Source organism: Vicia villosa, linkage group LG1, assembly GCF_029867415.1.
Source record: "Vicia villosa cultivar HV-30 ecotype Madison, WI linkage group LG1, Vvil1.0, whole genome shotgun sequence".
Classification (NCBI taxonomy): domain Eukaryota; kingdom Viridiplantae; phylum Streptophyta; class Magnoliopsida; order Fabales; family Fabaceae; genus Vicia; species Vicia villosa.
The window spans coordinates 106,149,077-106,171,127 of NC_081180.1; the positions used below are offsets into that span (position 1 = coordinate 106,149,077).

Below are 22,051 nucleotides of genomic sequence, written 5' to 3' on the forward strand. Positions count from 1 at the left end.
CTTTCTCTTTGCCCCCAGGAATGTGTTGATCTGCTGTTCTTCTTGAAGCTGCCCGGTGAGCTCCAATATCCTTCTCTCATAGTCTTGACAGTATGATTTGAAGGTGTCTCTTTCCTCTTTGAGTTGAACCCAAGATTTTTGCAACTCTTCTAGGTCAGTTGGCATGTCCGGGTGTAGAATAACTTGAGGTTCATATCCTTCGACCTCTGGTTCAATAGTCACAGGTAGAACAACAGGATATGGCATAAGGAGTTTCTGAGCATGAGTGCGGACCCATCTGAGGTAGGGTTCCATAGGAATAGAATTCCATTGCCCCAGAGTTTTGCTTTCTATTCTATAGACACTGCCCCATGCATGTATGAACCTTCGTCGGTGTCTATGAGAATCATTCTCGTAATCAAACACAATGCCATGGATAATCATGTCATGAGGACCGTTGCTCCTTGCATATCCGAATTGGCGTAGAGCTAAAGAGGTATTGTAAGTGATGCCTCCTTTGATGCCAAGGAGTGGCACATTAGGGTACTCTCCACAATGATCAATGATATTAATGTCTTTTTGAAAGAAGTTGTTCCACCGGATATCTGAATGAGACAAAGACATAATCCTGCGAGACCATTGCATTCTTTGTTCATTTCTCAACACTGATCGGGGAAGATGAAATGTAAACCACCTAGCCAGTAGTGGTATACAGCACATGAGAGTTCCTCGTTTCTTCATGGTACGAGTGTGTAGAGAATGTAGAATGTCTCCCAGCAATGTTGGTACCGGGTTACGGATTAGGAAAAGGTTGATGATGTGTACACTTATGAACTGGTCGGGATTTGGGAATAAAACCAACCCATAGATCAAAAGTGCCATAACTTCCTCAAAAGCTGGATAACTTTTGTTTTCTAGCAGTAGTCGAGCCTTTTCCAACAAGAACTTGGCAAGCAAACCCTTAACTCCACTCTTTGTTTCCCAATTGGACTCGATTTCTGATTTCCGCAGATGTAAAGCAGCAACAATGACTTCAGGTTTTGGAATCCTTTCTAAACCAGTGAAAGGTAATTGATCTCGAATAGGTAATCCCATTAGTTCAGAGAATTCTTCCAAAGTGGGTACCAACTGGTAATCAGGAAAGGTAAAGCAATGATGTTCAGGGTCAAAGAACTGGAACAGGACCCGTATCATGTCTTCTTCAAATTTTGAGGTAACCAAATGGAGTAGGTGACCATGCCTTTCAGTGAATTGAACATTCCTGGGGAATTCTGACACTAAGTCTTTTAGTTCAGATGGTACCGTTGAAATGTTGATTCGGATGTAATCTTTGGTGGCGGGAGCCATTACCTGCAAAAACAAAGGTAAACTCTTTGATCCTTGAAGTGTTTGGTGCAAAAATGATATGCTTATGATGCAAACATGTGGCACACAAAAACAAATCAAACAATAGCCTTAGGTTTAAAGGCTTGCATGGAGCTGATAGGTGATACCCTCCCCAATGAAGTTGAGTTGGTTAAAACCTGTCCTAGAATAGTATTCGGGTTCTATGATCCTTGGAAGTAACATCTCAATACGGCGCTCGGGCGGCCGATCAAAATATTCCTCGAGGATAGCTAACTTCGATCAATTTCAAAGCTAGCCACTTAATAGGCCATAAGTCAAGTTCAACTAAAAAGGTTCTAAGACAAATTAGTGTTTAATGACATTTCGGAAGCCTAATATACTCCTTGATCGTTTTCAAGGGACATCAGTATAAACCAAAGTATCGCACTAACGATGACTACCAGATCAACCGTATCGGTACATGCCGTACAGTTTCCTTGGTCTATTGTCATATACTTAAGGTAACTCGAGATTCGGGTTAGAATCTTTCACACAAGCAAAATACCCAAACAAACCTTTGAAAAATAGAGCAATCAAGTCAAACAATTGAAAACATCGACCTATTCTCTTAAGGTAACCCCTTTTGAAAACATTTTGTTTTTTGAAAGTATCTCCCCAGCAGAGTCGCCAGTTCTGTGGACCTCCGTTTTTTAATCCCGGGCCATACCTCTGTTCTGTAGAGATACGTGAACTGACTCTTTTTTATCGCTTAATGCTTTCGCATTTTTGAAAATTTACAGAGTCGCCACCGACCTTTTATTTTATCCAATTAAGGAAAGGTTTATAAAAGAAACAGAAAAAAGACCTTTAAGAAATTCTGGGTAAGGGGGTAGGTTATACAAAGGGAAGGTGTTAGCACCCTTTGTATCCATGGTTATCCATGGGCTCTTAAGTTTGCTTAGCTCACTTGTTTTTCGATCACTCTTCAATTGCTTTAGAATGCTCATATGTGGTTTCAAATACTTTTGTAAATTGAATTTTGTAATGATCCGTGTGTGGATGTATACAAAATGCTTGTTTATCTTTCGAAAGATGTTTTGAAAAGAACGTTAACTTTGTAATAATCCGTGTTTGGATGTATACAAAGTATTGTCTTTTTTGAAAGTTTTGTTTTGAAAAACAACAGTGTATGAGAATTTGTTTGTTTTGATTTGAGCAAGCAAACTAGGAGGTCTACCCTGAGTTGTAAGGTCTTTATCCTATTTCCTTTAAAAATCTATCCTTTCACCGGATATAAACGCAAGGTTCGATTTTGTACTCAAAATAGTAGAATTTTGACTTTGATTTTGAAAAGAATGAGAAGGGATTACCTTAAAAGGTGCAAGTGTGATTGTGATTGGATTCAGATATTTTATCTTTGAAGTTAGTGATCTAACGGTTCAATTTTATCTTTGACATACACGCAGTTTATATTTGCTGGAAATTAAAATGCGGAAATATAAAGTGCGGAAAGTAAATCTACGCTATTACATCGATTGTGCAGGAAATGTAAACTAGCCTATTTACATGAATTTGACATCCTATACATTTATCTAGGAATTTAAATTGCAAGAAAAATAAAAGGCATGTTTTTGGATTTTTTATGATTTGATTTTAATTATAATTAATGCATGATTAATTAAATTAAAATGAAGAAAAAAGATGAAAATAGATTTAAACCTAGAAATTAAGTTTAAAATATGTACAAAATATTTGTCAATTAATTTTTAAACAAAACTAATTTTTTTGTAATTTTTGAAATTTATTTGAAATTGATTTAAGTTAATTAAAACATAATTATGCAAATAATTATACAAATAATTAAAACTTAAAAAGAAAATTATTCAAAATATGTACAAAATTAGCTTATAATATATAAACAATATTTAACATAAAGAACAATTTTTTTTATGATTTTTTGATTGGTTAGAATAATTAAAAAGCAAATATATAAATATATACTAATTAATTATGCAAAATATTGAAATTTTGAAGAAAAATAAAATATTTTTATTTCAGAAAATAATATATTATTTTAGAAGTCTAAAAATATTTTTTGTATATTTTTTAGATTTTTAAAACTATTTTTAAATAATTTTGCAAAGAAAATTAAAATAGAAATAAAAAGAATAAAATGATACGATCAGGTGTGGAAACTAAGTGATGTCCATGGTGAGGATCACTTGTCTGGAGCGTTGGATGAGCTGGTTAGTGGATCTTGTGGTTCAGATTGCAAATCACATGATGCACATGGTTAGAGGAATAGCATGTGATTATGCTGACTTTGAGAGTCCAACGTGGGACCCACGTGCAGTTGACTGGCGAATAGAAAGATGAGGACAGGCCACGCGTGCAGTCAAAGGGTCCTCATCACTATTCATCATCTTCTTCAATTTACCTATGGAATTTGCTGCGGATTTACCTACAACATTACCTGCGGATTTTCTTTGCTTTTTCCATACTTTTAGAGACCTGCAAAATCGTTAGTTCCAAACAATAAAAGCAACCCAGATCCCCTAATTAGGATGCTCTGAGTTCATTGGTGGTATTAGTTTTTTCATTTGGGGCCTCTATCATAGAAAACGAAAGGTTTACATCTTTGAAGCTCAAAAATGGTAGAGCTTCAAAACCACGTTAGAACTTGCATGTAATCGTTTGAATCTACTCTATGTCATGCCATAAGTCCATTCAAATGATTAGTTTGTATTATAGTTAAGCATTCACACGAAAACGAAAGCTACATGGTTATGAACATGAAGATGATCGTGAGCATGTTTAAGGTTGTTTCATTCACATGTTATGAGTCAATCCTTACCTATGATGTTACACAAGAGTAATAGGATGATTATTTTGTATTGATAGTGGCTGGAAATATGGAAACGAAAATTACATAAGTTATGAGATTTTTTGAGAATTTTGTGAAGTTGATGGCTATGCTTTTGATATATTTTCGTGTGTGTTGGCTCTCCTTGTTGCTGCAATATGCTTGCCTGTTTATAAGCCATGAGGTGCTTAAAATTGAAGCTAAAAGCATTGATTGCTTTTGTTGAAATTTTGACCTTTTTAGCTTAAGAATCAAGCAACCCTTGCTTAATTTTTCCACACCTCTTGCCATAGACCTTCCTTGTATCTCATGCTGCAGAATTGGAGTGATTATTTGATGAGTCATGCTTGGAAAATAAGCTACCCATTATTCTTCCATTTTCCTTTTTAAATTTAATCTTATATGTGATAAAATTAAATCAAAAATGGATAAAAATGATGTGGGCTTTGTCTTGGTCGTGGGAGGCCCATAATAACATGGCAAACATGTTTGAACCATGAAAACTTGGCCCCATTTGGAAAAAATGCATTTTTGAGCAATGTTGGTTTTATGCATTTTCCAAAATTTAGCCAACTTCAACAAGGTGCAAATCCCTCAATTTTTGTCATATGAAGGATATCTTGCACTTTTTGGAAACCTCAAAGAGTCCTCTAACCAATGCCTTTGGTCTCATGTCAAAATGATTTTTGATGCTCCTTGTGTGTCCTTTTGAAAAAAGTGTCTTTTTGTTGACTTTGAAAATGACCTGTAATGTCTTTGATCATATTTTTCAAATGGTGAATCCAATGACCATGGGATCAATGGCATTTGAAAGATAATTGAATTTCCTTCAAAATAAGCTTTGGTTTGAATTTTTTGGATGAAGGATGAGAGAGTTATGATCAGTCAAAGTTGAGTTGACTTTTCAGGTAAAAACCCTAATTTTGAATCTTAGGGTTTTGTTGATTTTTGATCTTTCCTTGATGAATTATGATCATCCAATGATCAAATGATGAATCCTTTGACAAAATATGGACTTTGACAAAAAAAATCATTTTTGACTGTCTGTTGACTTTTTTGGTCAAACGGGTCGTCTGTTGACTGTTTGAGCTGCTGACGGTGCGTCTGAGTGAATTGAAGTTTGAAAATTTGTATGATGGTACTTTGAGATATATGGATGTGTATGAAATCCATTTGAGCTCTCAAAAACTTGTTTCTCCTGTAAAAACAAGAAAACCCTAGTCAGGGACTGTTTATGTAGGAGACAGTTAAGCGTACCTGATTTTTGTGCAGTGCTGAGTTTCTGCTAATCGCGTGATATTCAGAAGACTTCTAGCACAAAAATCTTGGAATTTTTAATTGTGAAAGATTGATTTGATTGATGGTACAAAACACTGAGAATTGTACTGCCAGCAGTTTGGCTGTCAACTGACTGTTCAGGTATTGACGTAGCAGTTAGAGTGAAAAATCAACAGTCAAAGTTAATTTTCTTTTTTGTTGTTTTTGTTTTATGTGAAAAATGAAATTTATTTACATGACTTGTTAAAAACACAGACATAATAAATAACTAATATTTACGGTATGCGGGCAAAATTACCGATAATAACCCTGAAAATCATTTAATGCACAGAAATAGGAATATTTGACTGGCAGAAAACACACAAAATATTATCTTAGTAATTAAGCAATATTATGACAAGTAATACAACATTTAATACTGACAGTACAAATATTACATACTATATTGAACAGTACGACGAATAAACGGTACATTTAAGAAATAAGAATCACGGCAGACTTCAGGAATGACGGTTAATGACCCATGCTATGAACAATGACATGTAGATGATTGGGAGTGCAACCATTGCAGGTCCACACTCTTCAGGACTATGCAGGCAGAAGAAAGTCATGATCACCGTAGCAATGGTGATGACTGTAAGAGACAGTGTCTCTATCCACTTTGCCATTCTTGTTAGGGAAGAAGAGAAAATAGATATGAGTTAGGAATTTGAAAGATGAGTTAGAATTTGATGTGAGATTTTATGGAAGAAAATGGGAGGTATTTATAGAATGGAAAGAAGGATAGAGACGTTGGGGAATGATGTGATTCCGTACAAAAGGAAAATTTGAGTGGAAGTAAGATTTGAAAGAAAGTGGAGATAGTGTTGGGAAAAAGAGAGATTTGATTTTTGAAAAAGAGATTTGAAAAGATTTTTGAAAATAATGGAATATAGTACAAAAATTAGTGGGAAACAAAAGATAATAATAATCTACTTGTTACCAGTACAGTCTGAGTTTCCTGATTCTGCGCCTGCAAAAAGATTTAACTCTGTACCAATTGTGTCAGTACTATTTATCTGTAAATAAATAAATAGCATGTGTGAAGTAATAAACAGTATTTGGCGTTTGCGTAAGAATAAATTCAACTGCAAGCCAAATTACTGTATAAGAAAAATTCTAAAAACTAAGTATTTCATATGTCAGGATATTTGTTGAAATAAAAATCCATGATTATATGAGACTCTTAATTTTCAGATTGGAGTTTTCTTGAAAAATAATGCGGGCAAATTTTGGGGTATAACACCATAGCTTCCGCTTCGATAACGGAGAAGGACCCAAAATCCCAAGCTGCACCTCCGCACACAAAATTCCCCAAATGGTCTCTCATGCACCAACCCCTATTCGTAGTACCTCTATTCGTGTTAAAACCCGCATCAACATTACATTTCAATCTCCCTTCCACCGGCGGACACCATCTAGGGATAGTAAGGGGAGTATGCTCCCTAGCTATACAAGTTTGAGCCTTGAACCAGTCTTGCCAATTACAAAATGCATGAATCCCGAGAATAGTGAAGGCCTCATTTTCGTTATTCCAAATCATGTTATTACGGTTTTTCCACAAAGAATCAATCATAACCGCAACTCTCCCCGCCACCATAGGATCTTCCTTCCGGCAAATATCAAAATCAAAGATGTAGCATCATGAAAGTGATGCTTACGAGGATCCACGACATGAGCCAAACCTGCACTTTGCCAGCACCTATTCGTAACAACACAACCGAAGAACACGTGCCACGAGTCCTCCATATGTAACTCACAAAACGGACAAATAGACGTGCAAGGCACATGATGATTTTGCAACCTAACTCTAGTGGGAAGACAATCCCTACAAATCCTCCAGAGAAGATGCTTCACTCTAGGTGGAGCCTTAATATTCCAAAGGCTACTCCAATCTCCAACCACTCTCTTAAAAGGCGACCCCACCTCCTTTCTCCATAACCTGTACCCTGTCCGAACACTATAACAACCATTTTGTTCCTCTTTCCAATTCCACTTATCTTCAATCACATCATCAATTAAAGGAACTTGGAGAATAGCATTCCCGACATCATAATCAAACAACTCCCTAATTAACGGGACATTCCACTATTTGCCAACAGTAGATATGAGATCACTAACAGAAAGACCATAAACCTCTTGACGTTGAGGCCCATTCAACATACCCTCGGAACAGCCGCGAAGCCAAGGAGCACCCATCACTAGAATATGCCTCCCATCACCAATACTCCATCTACACCCAAGAGATAGAACTCTCCTAGCCTGCCAAATGCTACGCCAAACAAAACTAGGATTATTTCCCAAGTTAGCCTCAAAGAAAGAAGAACGAGGAAAATACCTTGCTGTATAAATTCTAGCCACAAGAGAATGCGGCTTAGACAACAAATTCCACCCTCTCTTAGCTACCATGGCCAGGTTAAACGACTTTAGGTCTCGGAAACCAAGCCCCCCCTCATTCTTAGGACCTGTGAACTTATCCCACGCCATCCACTTAATACAACTTTGGTTACTACTACCTCCCCACCAGAAAGCATTAAGCATTATTTCAATATCTTGGATAATGCCATCAGGAAGAACGAACAGACTCATGACATAAGATGGAATAGACTGCAACACTGACTTTATCATCACTTCCTTTCCTGCTTTAGAAACCGGCCTGCCCCTCCAAGAATTGATCTTCTTCCAAATTTTGTCCTTCACATACCCAAAAATGACCTTCTTACTGCGACCAATAAGGGAAGGGAGACCCAGATAGGTTCCTGTACCAAGGACATGATGAACTCCCATGATGTTAGCCAGATCCTTCTGAGCAGAAATACTGATATTCCTGCTAAAGAACACCTCAGATTTGGACAAATTAATATCTTGGCCTGCAGCATCAGCATACAAATTAAGGATCTCCATAATGTTATGTACCTCCGTAAGATTTGCCCTGCAAAAAAGAAAACAATCGTCAGCAAAAAGCAGATGAGACACACTAGGTGCCCCTCTGCAAATCTGAACCCCATGGAGGTCCCCTCGAGCCACCGCTCCTTTAATCAGAGTCGAAATAGCCTCAATAACAAGAATAAAAAGATAGGGGGATAGAGGGTCCCCCTGTCTCAAGCCTCTTCCTGGTTGAATAGGTCATACGGTATCCGTATTCACAAGCACAGAATAATTCACTGACGAAACACACATCATCATCCACTGGATCCACCTCTCTGCAAAACCCAACCGATACAACATACCCCTCAAGAAGCCCCAATCCACTCGATCATACGCCTTACTAATATCAATCTTAAGAGCCAGCTGGGCATTGTTCCCCGAGGTCCTTCTCTTAAGAGCGTGAATAACTTCAAAGGCAATCATGGCATTATCAAGGATCGATCTTCCCTCCACAAAAGCTGACTGCTCCTCCCTAATACACTTATCCAAACACTTTTTTAATCTATTGGCGAGGAGTTTAGAGAGGATTTTATACACCACATTGCATAACGAGATCGGGCGCAAATCTGTCATACTAGAGGGATTCCCGTTTTTCGGAATCAGACAAATATTAGTATGAGTAATATCAGACGGGAAAAAACCTCTATCGAGCCATAGATTAGCTTCTGTAAAAATGTCATCACCACATATGTCCCAGAAGTTCTGATAAAACGCCGGGTTAAACCCATCAGGGCCCGGAGACTTGTTGGGATGCATCTGAGATAAAGCCATATATAATTCATCCTTAGATAAAGGTGCAGTGAGAGATTCATTATCAGTACTAGAAATAAGAGGATGAATCAGTGCCAACACCGGCTCATACGTTCCTGCCTTCTCTTTGAACAATTCCTCAAAGTAATTTTTTGCAACCCCACACAACCCTTCTTGATCCCGAATCTCAACATGCTCATCATTCAATAACATACTAATCTGCTGGGAGTTTCGACGAACGGAGGCAGTACGATGGAAAAACTTAGTGTTTCGATCACCGTCCCGAAACCAATGCGTCTTGGCCCTTTGTTTCCAATAAGTATCCTCACGAATAAGAACCTTGTTATAATCTAGATGCGCCACCATATATTGATCAGCATTAATCGGATCCATGCTACCCCTATACATGTCCAGTTTAGCGCGAAGAATATCTTTCTCCTCATTGTTCTTCTGAACCTGAACCTTCTGCCACTGTTCTAAATATAGAGCACACCTTGAAATTTTTTCCACGACAGAATTGTGAGTTTCTGCCAGCCAACTCTCCTTCACAACATCAAGGAGACCCTCCTCATCTAACCACCAATTTTCAAACCTAAACTTTCTTCTGCGACGCCTCTGCTGTACGGGTTCACAACTCAACAGGATCGGGCTATGGTCCGAGTGAGAAGCTACAAGGTTAGTAAGCTTAGCATCAGGAAAGAACTGCAGCCAACTCACAGAACCCAGGGCCATATCCAACCTCTCCTCGATCATGTGCGGTGCACCTCTACTCTTTGTCCATGTAAACGGGTAACCTACGAGAGGGATATCCGTGAGATTACAATCACTAATAACTTCTTGAAAACCTGAACACAACCAATCGGGATGGGGGTGCAGGCCACGTTTATCATTCTGAGAGAGAAGATCATTAAAATCACCGATAATACACCACGGGAGCGTCGACATAACATGAAGCTCACGAAGCAAAGCCCAAGCTTGCCTTCGTCTTGCCCGTTCAGGATACCCGTAGTAACACGTAAGACGCCAATCCCCTTTCACTCCGTCTTGCACCAAAATATTTATGAAGTTTCTGTTAAAGTTAAGAACACTACACTTGCTACTATTCTTCCAAAGTACTGCAATACCACCACTCATCCCTTCCACATCCACCGATAAACACGCATCGAATTTTAAGGTTACCCGTATACTTTCCAGCTTCCAAGAATTGGAGAGGGTCTCAGACAGAAACAAAATATCCGGATGGTACCTTCGAGCAAGCGTGCGCAAGTTGGGAATTGCTCTCGGGTTGCTCAAGCCCCGGCAATTCCAGCTAAGGATCTTCATAAGTCCCGGCAGTCCTGGCTGCCAGGACTTGCCGATAAAAAATTCTGTTGTTCCTCACATGGTGCAGCCAACTTCACAAGGTCGTCATCTCTCCTCCGTTTCTTTTCCAACTGTGAAAGCTCGGGGGAAGTAATATTACTAGAGTCAGAAGAGCTGGATGAAACTGATAAACTAGGGGGAATAGCAGGTTTGGAACGTGACACATTAAGTTTGGAATATTTGGAGGTGGATTTTTTTGTTTTAGGAACACTGGTTTTAAACTTTCCTAGCAATGGGTTGATGGGAACAGTGTGGCGGTTTGACTCTACGTGTGGGGACGTTGGGGGCATTTGGGATAATGTTATGGGACTTTTTATGGTGGGTAGGTGATTAAAGAAAGATTACTCTTTTAATGAATATAACATTGGACAACCAAGTGGTGTACTGGGATTTCGATATGAAATTTGCCTCTAGGAGGTCTTTTACAACTAACTCAGCCGTAGCTATCTTCTTTGGGGACTGCTTCCTCCTCCGCTTGGCAACAACTTTGCAAGCAGGATCTATTGTTAGATGATGGCATGCGACTTCGGGATCGAGGCCGGGCATCTCCGCTACACTCAAAGAGAACAAGTTAGCATTTTCCCAGAGACACACCTTTAGTTGTTTCTTCTCCAGGTCGAGGAGATCGACTCCAATAGTCACTCCTCTGCTTAGATCATCCCCGAAGGAGATAAGCTCGAAGTTTTCGTCATGAATAGGGTGCAAAGGGTCCTCGGAGGTTGCTGATGAAGAGCTCTATACCTCGAGTCAGTCTTCGGCTTCCTTGCAGAAGCGGTTGTCTAGTTCGACGGTGTCGATGCGCGGTAACGAATTCTGTGGCTTAGAGCTGGCTGACAATGTTAACTTGGAATCCTGCCGAGGTGACACCTTTATGGAATTGAGGCCCTTAAAATGAAGTACTACACTGTAAAAGGACAAAACCTTGGGGTGGAGAACAGTTGTGAGTACATAATATCTACAGAGCTTCCCTGATCGACCAAGATGCGACGAACATCAAATTTTTCCCTCACGAGCAAGGGAATGGTATCGTTGGGCATGCCCCTAGGGATTTCCTCCATGTAGAAGGCCATTGGGACTAAACTTCCTCGGGCTTGGTCCATTATAACAGTTTTTTCTGAGCTTTGCAAGATGACTGATTGGCCACCAATTTCACCTTGTTCCTATGTTCGAATCAATGGAAAAGCACTTCATTCGGTGGTATTTTAAGTCGTTTTAGTCTAGTTCTTAATTAGTTTTGTTTACCTTTGTATTTGAATTTGGTGTGTTACTTTTTCTAGTTTTTGTTGTTTTTCCATTGCTTTTGATCTTGTGTTGGTAGTGTTTTAAGTTATGCATATACAGGGCATGATTCGAGACAAGAAAAAGTGAATTTTGGTGAGACAGAGCTGTGACACGGCCACCCGTGTCATGGGGCACGGATGTGTCAGACTTGCTGAAGAGAAGAACTTGAAAATATGAAAACCAAGAAGACAGAGTTGTGACACTGCCACCCGTGTCCCATGACACGGCCGTGTCAGACATGCTGAAGAGAAAAAGTTGAGAAATCTTGGAACCAAGAAGTCAGGGGTCTGACACGGCCACCCGTGTCCCATGACACGGCCGTGTCAGACATGTGCGCAGAAAAATTCTGATTTTTAACTTATGAAATCTGTCACTTAAGTAAGGGTATGATGGACTTTTCGTATGAGAATATTTGCTGTGAGGTATTTAGTCACTGTTTGGAAAGAAGAAAATCACTTTTTGACGGGCGGAGAACGTGAAAATAGAGATTGAGAGCACTAGGGCTTGGAGTGAAGAAATCTTCAAGAGCATCCGCGATTGAAGATCAATTCCGATTCAGCCTATTGTAATGTCTTCATCTTTAATCATTGTTATCTTGATAATTGCCATGAGTAACTAAACCTTTACTTGTTAGGATTGATGTCCCTGAATCATGTGATGTAATGAATAATATTTACTGTTAATTTTCGGATTATCTTTATGAAATTCAGTTTATGATTAAAAGTGCTTATTGCTTCTTTATATTGGAAAATATATGTGTTGATTTACGGTTGGGGTTTCGTCGGACAAACTACCTCAATGCTTTTTTAATCATAACGCTATAATTAAGAATCACTTAGGAATAAGGGTTTGAAGTGTAGCGATCAAATGATTCGGGCTATGTCTTTTAGAGTCTTGAGATAAAATTATCTTGTTAAGGAATTGAAAGAGAGTTTTAATCTCAAGAAGTTTTTCACTAAGGAATTAGGGAAAATCAATGCTCGGTGTTGATAGTTGAGAATTTCTAAAGTAAATCTGTTAATTGGTAATTATTTCATTACAGAGCGATTCATACATCTATCCTAACTTGTCTCCGCATCTTTTCATTGAATCAAACTATTTTAACTCTTTCGTTTTGTATAAGTTGTTATTTAAATTAGACATAAAAAACCAAACACCCCGAAGACGTTTTATTCAATTGCACTGTTCTGAAACATATAGTTCCTACGCAGTCCGCGAGTTCGATACTTGGGAATTTACTCTATTATTACTACATCGGTAAAAATAGTACACTTGCTATTTTACCGGTCAAGTTTTTGGCGCCGTTGCCGGGGACTGCCAAATTATAAGTTAAAAAATAGTTCAATTGAATTTTTGTTGCTCTGCAACTAAAATTTTTATTTTCATTTGTCTGGTATTTCTTTTGCTTATTACTTATAATCGTCTAACCTTTGTATGCGAGGTAAAGCCTCAGCAGAATTTATTTTTGACGCAGAACCAGAACGATCATTGCGAGCTAGGCTTCGAAAAGCGAAACAAGAACGACTGGAAGCATTGGAAGACATTCTGACAGCTTCGGAATCTGATAACGAGGAAATCCTCTCTTTTCATTCTGAGTATTCAGATTCGGAGGCTGAAACGATGGCGGCTCCCGTAGAAAGGTTGTTAGGTGATTATGGTGGAGCGAATGCTCCAGCTGGTCGGATGACAATTGTAAATCAACCGGTCGATGTTGCTCACTTTCAGCTACACCCAGCAACGATTCGACAGCTGGAGAAGAAACCATTTTCAGGAAGAATAAATGAAGATGCTAATAAGCATTTACAAAGGTTTCTTACTATGACAACATCTCTGAAGATAGAAGGACACTCTGAAGAAGCCAAGAAGTTGGTTATGTTTCCATTCACGTTAGCGGATGACGCTGAAGAGTGGTTCTACTCATTACCTGCTGGGAGTATTACCACATGGCAACAAATGGAGTCAACCTTTTTGAATGAGTATTTTCCCGCTGTTGTTTATATCCGTAAGAGGTATGATATTGTTAATTTTAAACAGAAGGAAGGAGAATCACTTGGAGATGCTTATAAGAGATTCAAGAGGTTGTTGGTGGCATGCCCAACTCACAACATGGATGTCACTGAACAAATGCAGAATTTTCTGAATGGTCTTAAAATGAAGATTAAGCAATTGATTGACACAGCAGCTGGTGGCTCATCCAACTTTTCAACAGCCACTGGTGTTAAAAAAATCATAGAAGCTATTGCGGCCAATGAACACTTGGAGTTATATGACCGTAGTGTTAGCCAACCTGAAGGATTAGTGGATATGAAATTGTCAACGCAAGTTGTGAAAATAGAAGATCAGGTAGCTGCAGAAGTTGAGCGGAGATTGAAACAGATGGGTCTTGAAAAACAAACAGTAGCACAAGTTCAACCGACTCAAGCAAGTCAACTGGTGGGGTGTGAAATATGTGGAGGACCTCATTTTACTGTTCAGTGTGTTGCTACAGCTCAGCAAGTGGAGGAAATAAAGTTCTTGAAGCAAAACAACCCCTACTCAAATACCTACAATCCGGGGTGGAAAAATCATCCAAATTTTTCATGGAAGGATCAACCAGTGAATGCTCCTAAACAAGAGGTTATTCCATATCAAGGTCAGCATTCGCAGCAACAATATAGACCTCCTCAACAACATTATCAACAACCTCAGCAACAGGCCCCCAGAAAAGCAGATTGGGAGATTGCCATCGAAAAAATGGCAGCTCAAAGCTCTCAGTTTCAAGAAGAAACAAGGAGTAATTTTCGAAACACGGGTGCATCCATCAAAAATCTTGAGGTTCAGATGAGTCAGATAGCACAAAAACTCGCCAATGCTCAACCACAAGGTGCCTTACCTAGTGGAACGGTTACAAACCCAAGGGAGCATCAGAATGTGAATGTCATCTCAACAAGAAGTCTGAGGAGATCAAAACCAGAAGAAAAAAATGAAACCGAGTATGATGATATCATCGAAGTAGATCTAGAAGTGAGAGAAAATCCGAAAGAGCCTGAAATAGTGATATCACCGGTTAAGCCGCTGGAAGAGAAAAATAAGAAAGAAACTAAACCGGTGGTCAAATTACCATTCCCTTCTAGAGTGGCCAAGAAGGATTCGAAAGAGAAGGATTTTGAGAAGTTTGCTGCAATGTTCAAGAAGTTAGAGATTAACTTACCTTTCTTTGAAGCACTTGAGAATATGCCTTTGTACAAGAAATTTATGAAAGAGGTAATTTCTAAGAAGAAACAAGTGGGAGATGAGCTGAAAGTTAGAATCGAAAAGTGTGGTAGAGTCTCGCCAGAAAGGAGGATTCCAACCAAGAAGAAAGACCCTGGAGCAGTGGCAATTCCTTGCACTATCAATGATAGAACGTTCAAGAAGGTGCTAATTGATTCTGGTTCTAGTGTAAGTTTAATGCCATTGTCTGTTTTCAAAAAGCTTGACATTGGAAAGATAAGCGAGAGTGGGACAAAATTGAAATTTGCTGATCACACCATTAAGCAGTCATATGGTATAGCTGAAGATGTATTAGTAGAGATCGGTAAGTTTATCTTTCCAGTTGATTTCCACATCATGGACATTCCCGAAGATGAAGAAACTCCTATCCTTCTCAGTCGACCATTTTTGCTTACTAGTCGCTGCAATTTTGATATTGAGAAAGGGACACTGACGGTAAAGTCATTTGATGAAGAGGTAACATTGATGGTGTTGGAAGTCAATAAGCATAGTGCAGATGGAAATAATAAACTTTCGGTTGGCACAATTAAAACTGAAGGAGAGAGCAAAGGTCCAAAACCTCTCCTAGAAAAAGTCTCAAGCATAGTCTGTGAGGTGACTTTATCGCATGCATCTGTCATAATTCCTAAGTTCATTCAAAAAGTTAAGAAGAAGAAGAAAGAGGAAAATCAAGGTGAGGAGATGAAGGTGGGTAATGATTTGAAGAGAAAAGTGGTCCATGCTTTTCGTCTTCCTGAGTTCGTGGTTGCGGAGGTGACAAGCAACCAGGTTTGGAGGAGGAAGTACCCTCCCTAATAAAGGATAATGGACCGTCGAGCCATGCGACGTTAAACGAAGCGCTTCATGGGAGGCAACCCACTGGATTTCTTTTTAATAAGTTTTATGTGTTTTTGCATTTTATTATGTAGGTACAAATAGTGTGTCTCTTGCGAAACGAGAAGCGAGTTGAGAAAACAATTCAATTTGGAGGAATTCAGGGGTCTGACACGGGCACCCGTGTCCTGTGACACGGCCGTGTCACAAACCCTGGAGGATTTTATTTTTGAAACTCATTTTTGGAAGGAAGGCAGAGTCCTGACACGGCCACCCGTGTCACGTGACACGGCCGTGTCAGGCAGGGGCGCTGATTTTTGGTGAAATTTCATTTTCTTTGTGGTGGGCCCCCTATCAACCCTCCACCTCCGCCTCAGTGAGCACTGTAAGTCTCCCTTATGCTTGCTTATACATTGAGGACAATGTTAAGTCCAAGTGTGGGGGAGGTTCTTTCGTTTTAAGTTATTTTATGTTATTTCCGTTTTTGTTATTTCCTTATTTTATGTGTGTTTTGAGTTTTCTGTGCACCAGGATGAATGTGATTCCAGAGGAAAGTATCATGGGAATTAAGGTGAAAAAGGGAAAAGACGCATCTTAAATTGGCATCCGGGACACCTGTGAAAGTTGGCACAACTGGAGAAAAATGCTAGACGCAACTTGATGGTGCCAAGTGAATGAGTTTAGAGCAACCCGAACCGGACATGAAGTTGTACAAAATGGAGACCATTTTTGAACCTGTATGCAATGCCAAACCTGTGAGGATATATAAAGCCAAACACTTCAATTCATCATGAGAGAGAATCGGGTATTGCATCATCACTCTAATTTTGCATTTGTTCTTCATATAGTACACACATCGATCACACACACTGAGGCATTTATTTTTTTCTCTTTAACCCTGAGCCTTTCGCACCCAACCTTGTTGTTTATCATCCTTTGTAACCATCTTAAACCATCATCCATGTTTTCTTTTTCGTATTCACAATCCCTTTTGTTTCCTTTATTTTTGGTGTTAACTATAAGTCCGAGTCCGATAGAAAAAGTTAAGTTTGGGGTAACCAAGTCCGGTGACAAAAGAATGAGGCAAGTGTGAAAAAGAAAAGAAAAATAACACATGAAAAGAGATGTGTTGTGAAAAAAAAAGAGAAAAAAATGATTTCGATACACACTTGCCATCATGTAAAGAAGTTAAGAGTCCGGAAAGCGAAAAAAGCGCTAAACACCCCAAACATGATGTAATGTGCAAAAAGATATCGGACTAATTAGTTAATACCGAACCATAAACCACAGTACCTACTTTCTTTGTTTATCCTACCTACCCCAAGCCCCGTTACAACCCATAAGTCCTCTAAAAGTGTGTGTTGTTGATATTGTGGAAGTATGTTAGAATGTTTACAAAACAAAGAGTAGATATGTATGCCTTGATGAGCGAGTGAAACACTTAACCCCGAGAGAAGTTGTGAGAGTGTGATTGAGCTTGCAGGTAAAAGAATGAGTCAAAATTGAAGTACAACGGAAAAGTTCGGGGAAGGGGATCGAACACTTTGACACGAAGTAATTATCAAGTGTGGAAGCATCAGTTGTGTTGTGGAGAATAGAAAAATTCATAGGTGTCCTCTTGTTTTCTCGTCCATCACTTGAGGACAAGTAATGAGCTAAGTTTGGGGTTGTGATTGGCCACCAATTTCACCTTGTTCCTATGTTCGAATCAATGGAAAAGCACTTCATTCGGTGGTATTTTAAGTCGTTTTAGTCTAGTTCTTAATTAGTTTTGTTTACCTTTGTATTTGAATTTGGTGTGTTACTTTTTCTAGTTTTTGTTGTTTTTCCATTGCTTTTGATCTTGTGTTGGTAGTGTTTTAAGTTATGCATATACAGGGCATGATTCGAGACAAGAAAAAGTGAATTTTGGTGAGACAGAGCTGTGACACGGCCACCCGTGTCATGGGACACGGCCGTGTCAGACTTGCTGAAGAGAAGAACTTGAAAATATGAAAACCAAGAAGACAGAGTTGTGACACTGCCACCCGTGTCCCATGACACGGCCGTGTCAGACATGCTGAAGAGAAAAAGTTGAGAAATCTTGGAACCAAGAAGTCAGGGGTCTGACACGGCCACCCGTGTCCCATGACACGGCCGTGTCAGACATGTGCGCAGAAAAATTCTGATTTTTAACTTATGAAATCTGTCACTTAAGTAAGGGTATGATGGACTTTTCGTATGAGAATATTTGCTGTGAGGTATTTAGTCACTGTTTGGAAAGAAGAAAATCACTTTTTGACGGGCGGAGAACGTGAAAATAGAGATTGAGAGCACTAGGGCTTGGAGTGAAGAAATCTTCAAGAGCATCCGCGATTGAAGATCAATTCCGATTCAGCCTATTGTAATGTCTTCATCTTTAATCATTGTTATCTTGATAATTGCCATGAGTAACTAAACCTTTACTTGTTAGGATTGATGTCCCTGAATCATGTGATGTAATGAATAATATTTACCGTTAATTTTCGGATTATCTTTATGAAATTCAGTTTATGATTAAAAGTGCTTATTGCTTCTTTATATTGGAAAATATATGTGTTGATTTACGGTTGGGGTTTCGTCGGACAAACTACCTCAATGCTTTTTTAATCATAACGCTATAATTAAGAATCACTTAGGAATAAGGGTTTGAAGTGTAGCGATCAAATGATCCGGGCTATGTCTTTTAGAGTCTTGAGATAAAATTATCTTGTTAAGGAATTGAAAGAGAGTTTTAATCTCAAGAAGTTTTTCACTAAGGAATTAGGGAAAATCAATGCTCGGTGTTGATAGTTGAGAATTTCTAAAGTAAATCTGTTAATTGGTAATTATTTCATTACAGAGCGATTCATACATCTATCCTAACTTGTCTCCGCATCTTTTCATTGAATCAAACTATTTTAACTCTTTCGTTTTGTATAAGTTGTTATTTAAATTAGACATAAAAAACCAAACACCCCGAAGACTTTTTATTCAAATGCACTGTTCTGAAACATATAGTTCCTACGCAGTCCGCGAGTTCGATACTTGGGAATTTACTCTATTATTACTACATCGGTAAAAATAGTACACTTGCTATTTTACCGGTCAATGACCATCACGGACGGAAATGACTCCCACTGGCTATGGGAGTAGAAAAAAGTAGGGACATCCGCCGAGTCGGGGACGTAAAAATCCTCTAGGCGTGTAAAACTCATGGCGACCCGAAGAGCAGCGGCATCGTTGAAAGAGGGTTTCTTCTTGTTTCTTGGGGAGCTTCCTTCTTCTTTGTATACTTCTTGAGGTGCCCCTCCCGAATAGGTATCTCAATCGTATCCTTCAGATGGATGTAGTCTTTTGTGTTATGCTCGTGGCTCTTGTGGAGTCGGAAAAACTTGGATTTGTCAACAGTGGATCGGGTAGGCAGTTCCTTAGGAAAATGTACCCCGACTGTCTTGAATTTTGAGTTGACGCAATTCGTCAAAATGCGCTCGGTGGAGGCATTTAGTGAAATGTAGTCGTGGAATTTTCTGGGAGGGCCTTTGTAATCCCAGGCATCACGGGTTTTGTCCTCCCTCTTCTTCTCGGATCCTCGGCGGAACCCCTCTTCTTGCTTCTCTTTCTTGGAACTCTCTTCATTCCTAGAGTCTCGAGTTGCGTGAGCCGCTTCTTTCTCTTCGTACTGAATATAAGCTTGAGCTTTTAGAAAAAAAGCGTCGAGCGTGGCAGGCGTCTATATGCCCACAACTTTAGCAAAGTCGGAACAAGGAAGGAGTCCCCTCTCTAGTAAATAATTCTTCATATCGATAGTGGTTGACACCTATACAACCTCTTTGTTAAACCTTTCGATATAGGTCCTTGAGTGATTCGTCCTTGCTCTGGATGATAGCCTCCAAGGAGGCTTCAGATTTATGATTCCTGCATGAGGTAGTAAAATGTCGTGAGAACAGCCGGCCAAGACCCTTCCAGAAAGTGATAAATTCATCTAGTAGGCTTTTATACCAAGCCATTGCTCCTTTCTAAAGTATCTTCAGGAACAACCTGCACTTGATCGCCCACTGGCCTCCTTAGTAGTCGAGGAATGAGTCAATATTTTCAATATGCTCGTCTGGGTCCGTCGTGCCATCACATGTACCCAGAGGAGGAGGTTTCTCTAGACCGACGGGTAAAGGTGTCTCTAATACAACTCTGGATAGGGGGCTGCGACGTTCCTCTTCCTCTTCACTCCTACTAGATGACGGGGAAGAGGTGTAGAATCACCTTTTACGTCGAGGACGATCTGGTGGTCGAGGGGGAGGCGTTCTAGCATGTTCCTTCGGCCGGGGTGATGGAGTGTTCTGGTGAGAACCGTAACACCCCACTTTCCCATCTACTATATATATGTATATATATATATATAAATTATAAATACATAAATAATCAGAGTAATACGAGTAGGATGTCACGTCTTCAAAAAATCCATAAAAACATCGCTTTATTTAATAAGTCTTCATTAAAATAAATCCAACAGCAGCGGAAATTAAAACAGCTTATTAGTTCTCATGGCACTCCGTCCTCAACAAATAAATCATCTCCACTAAACATGTTGTCCAACAAAATGTCAAGAATCAAGATATGTAACAATTACAATTTACTGAAAAGAAATCAAAAAATAACGCATCCCAAGACTCCCGTATTACGTATCAGAGCGACTCCTAAGACTCGATCAGGTAACACTTGAAATCCAAGCACTACTCTGGTACCTGGTTATCTGTACTTCCAAAGAAGCACAAATGCAACAATAGAAAAGGGGTGAGAATTATATTCAATGAATATACGGTGAAATATCACATGCTAAGGAGTAATATTTACACCACATAAAACAACAATCTTAAACAGATTCTCACACCATCAACAACACAACAACAACGATATATGACATTAATGATCAGTTATAGGAAATGCAATGCGACTATCAACACTACATGCATGTGGTACCAACAGAGCATAAGCCCTCAATAGTTGCCATTAATTAAAGGCGATAACAAGGCATAAGCCTTCAACAATGCCAATCCAGACCAACAACAGAGCATAAGCCCTCAATGACATATGTATGCAGCATGGACATCCAATCAACACAAATCAATAACACAAGGCATCAGCCTTCAACTCATTGCCATTAGGCTATCAACTTGTTCAACAACACGCAACAATGATTCCATTTTCTTATAGTCAACATTCACAACAATCAACATAACTCTTATCACAACATTCTATGTCCAAATGTATAACTTTCATAGCCTTCCTATTTCTACCTAAGTCTTACTAATCAAGGGAACTTAGAAAGGTACTCAGTTTACTCAAGAGTCGGAAGAAATTCACAAAAATGGGAAACTCTGCACACTAGCCGGACCATACGCGTGCAGCTAGCCCATACGCGTATGCCCCCTTACCCATATGCGTACCACCAGAACCTGATTTCCACTAAAATTCCTCCCATACGCGTATCACACCCCCATCCGCGTATGACCTCCCTTCCTTACGCGTACCATATGCGTTCTACCAGAGATGGGTCTTTGGACGAGACAGGGCTGTGTATCATACGCGTATAGCCCCTGGGTTTGTCCCTCATACGCGTATGGCCCAACCTCATACGCGTATCATACGCAAAACGCCAGCGTGAACCCAGAATTCTACAATCGCACCAGTTCGTTTTCTGCTCGTTTCCATCACTTCCAGTCTACGATTTCAGTTCTAAAACAACATATTTTCACCTATTAACTCATGCCTCTCATCTAGATTCATTAACCTATTATCCTACATTCATTTTACATGATAACAACTCAATTTCTACTCATCAAATTGGACAGTTATACATTTAGATTCAGTTTCTCCTATGAACATAACAACAACTCAACCAACATCCAAATCCACATCATAATTCATCAATTCAAACCAGAATTTCGTCCAGAAAATCATACAGTATCATTAGTCAAGAAGAACAACATACAAATCAAATCAATTCACACATTCAGAGGAGAAATCAAACTTATCAATTATGAAACCTAAAGAGGGGAAGGAACCGTCACTACCCTCTCATGCTTAAGTCATCATTTAAAGAACCCATTCTCCCCTTTACCTTAGATTGAAACTTGATTTTCTTCAACAATGGTGGAGTTCTTCTACCTCCTGCCCTAGCCTCTT

At 39.3% G+C, this 22,051-nt stretch overlaps 1 protein-coding gene across 1 annotated transcript; it reads right to left on the minus strand.

Annotated features, from left to right (window-relative positions):
* Nucleotides 1–7,057: 7,057 nt before the first annotated feature.
* On the minus strand, nt 7,058–10,297 carry LOC131650817 (uncharacterized). Its single transcript, XM_058920531.1, has 3 exons — nt 8,685–10,297; nt 7,622–8,417; nt 7,058–7,573 (listed from the first exon to the last, which is right to left on the minus strand). The coding sequence occupies exons 1-3, from the start codon at nt 10,295–10,297 to the stop codon at nt 7,058–7,060; spliced, it is 2,925 nt and encodes a 974-aa protein (XP_058776514.1).
* Between the last annotated feature and the right edge of the window lie 11,754 nt (nt 10,298–22,051).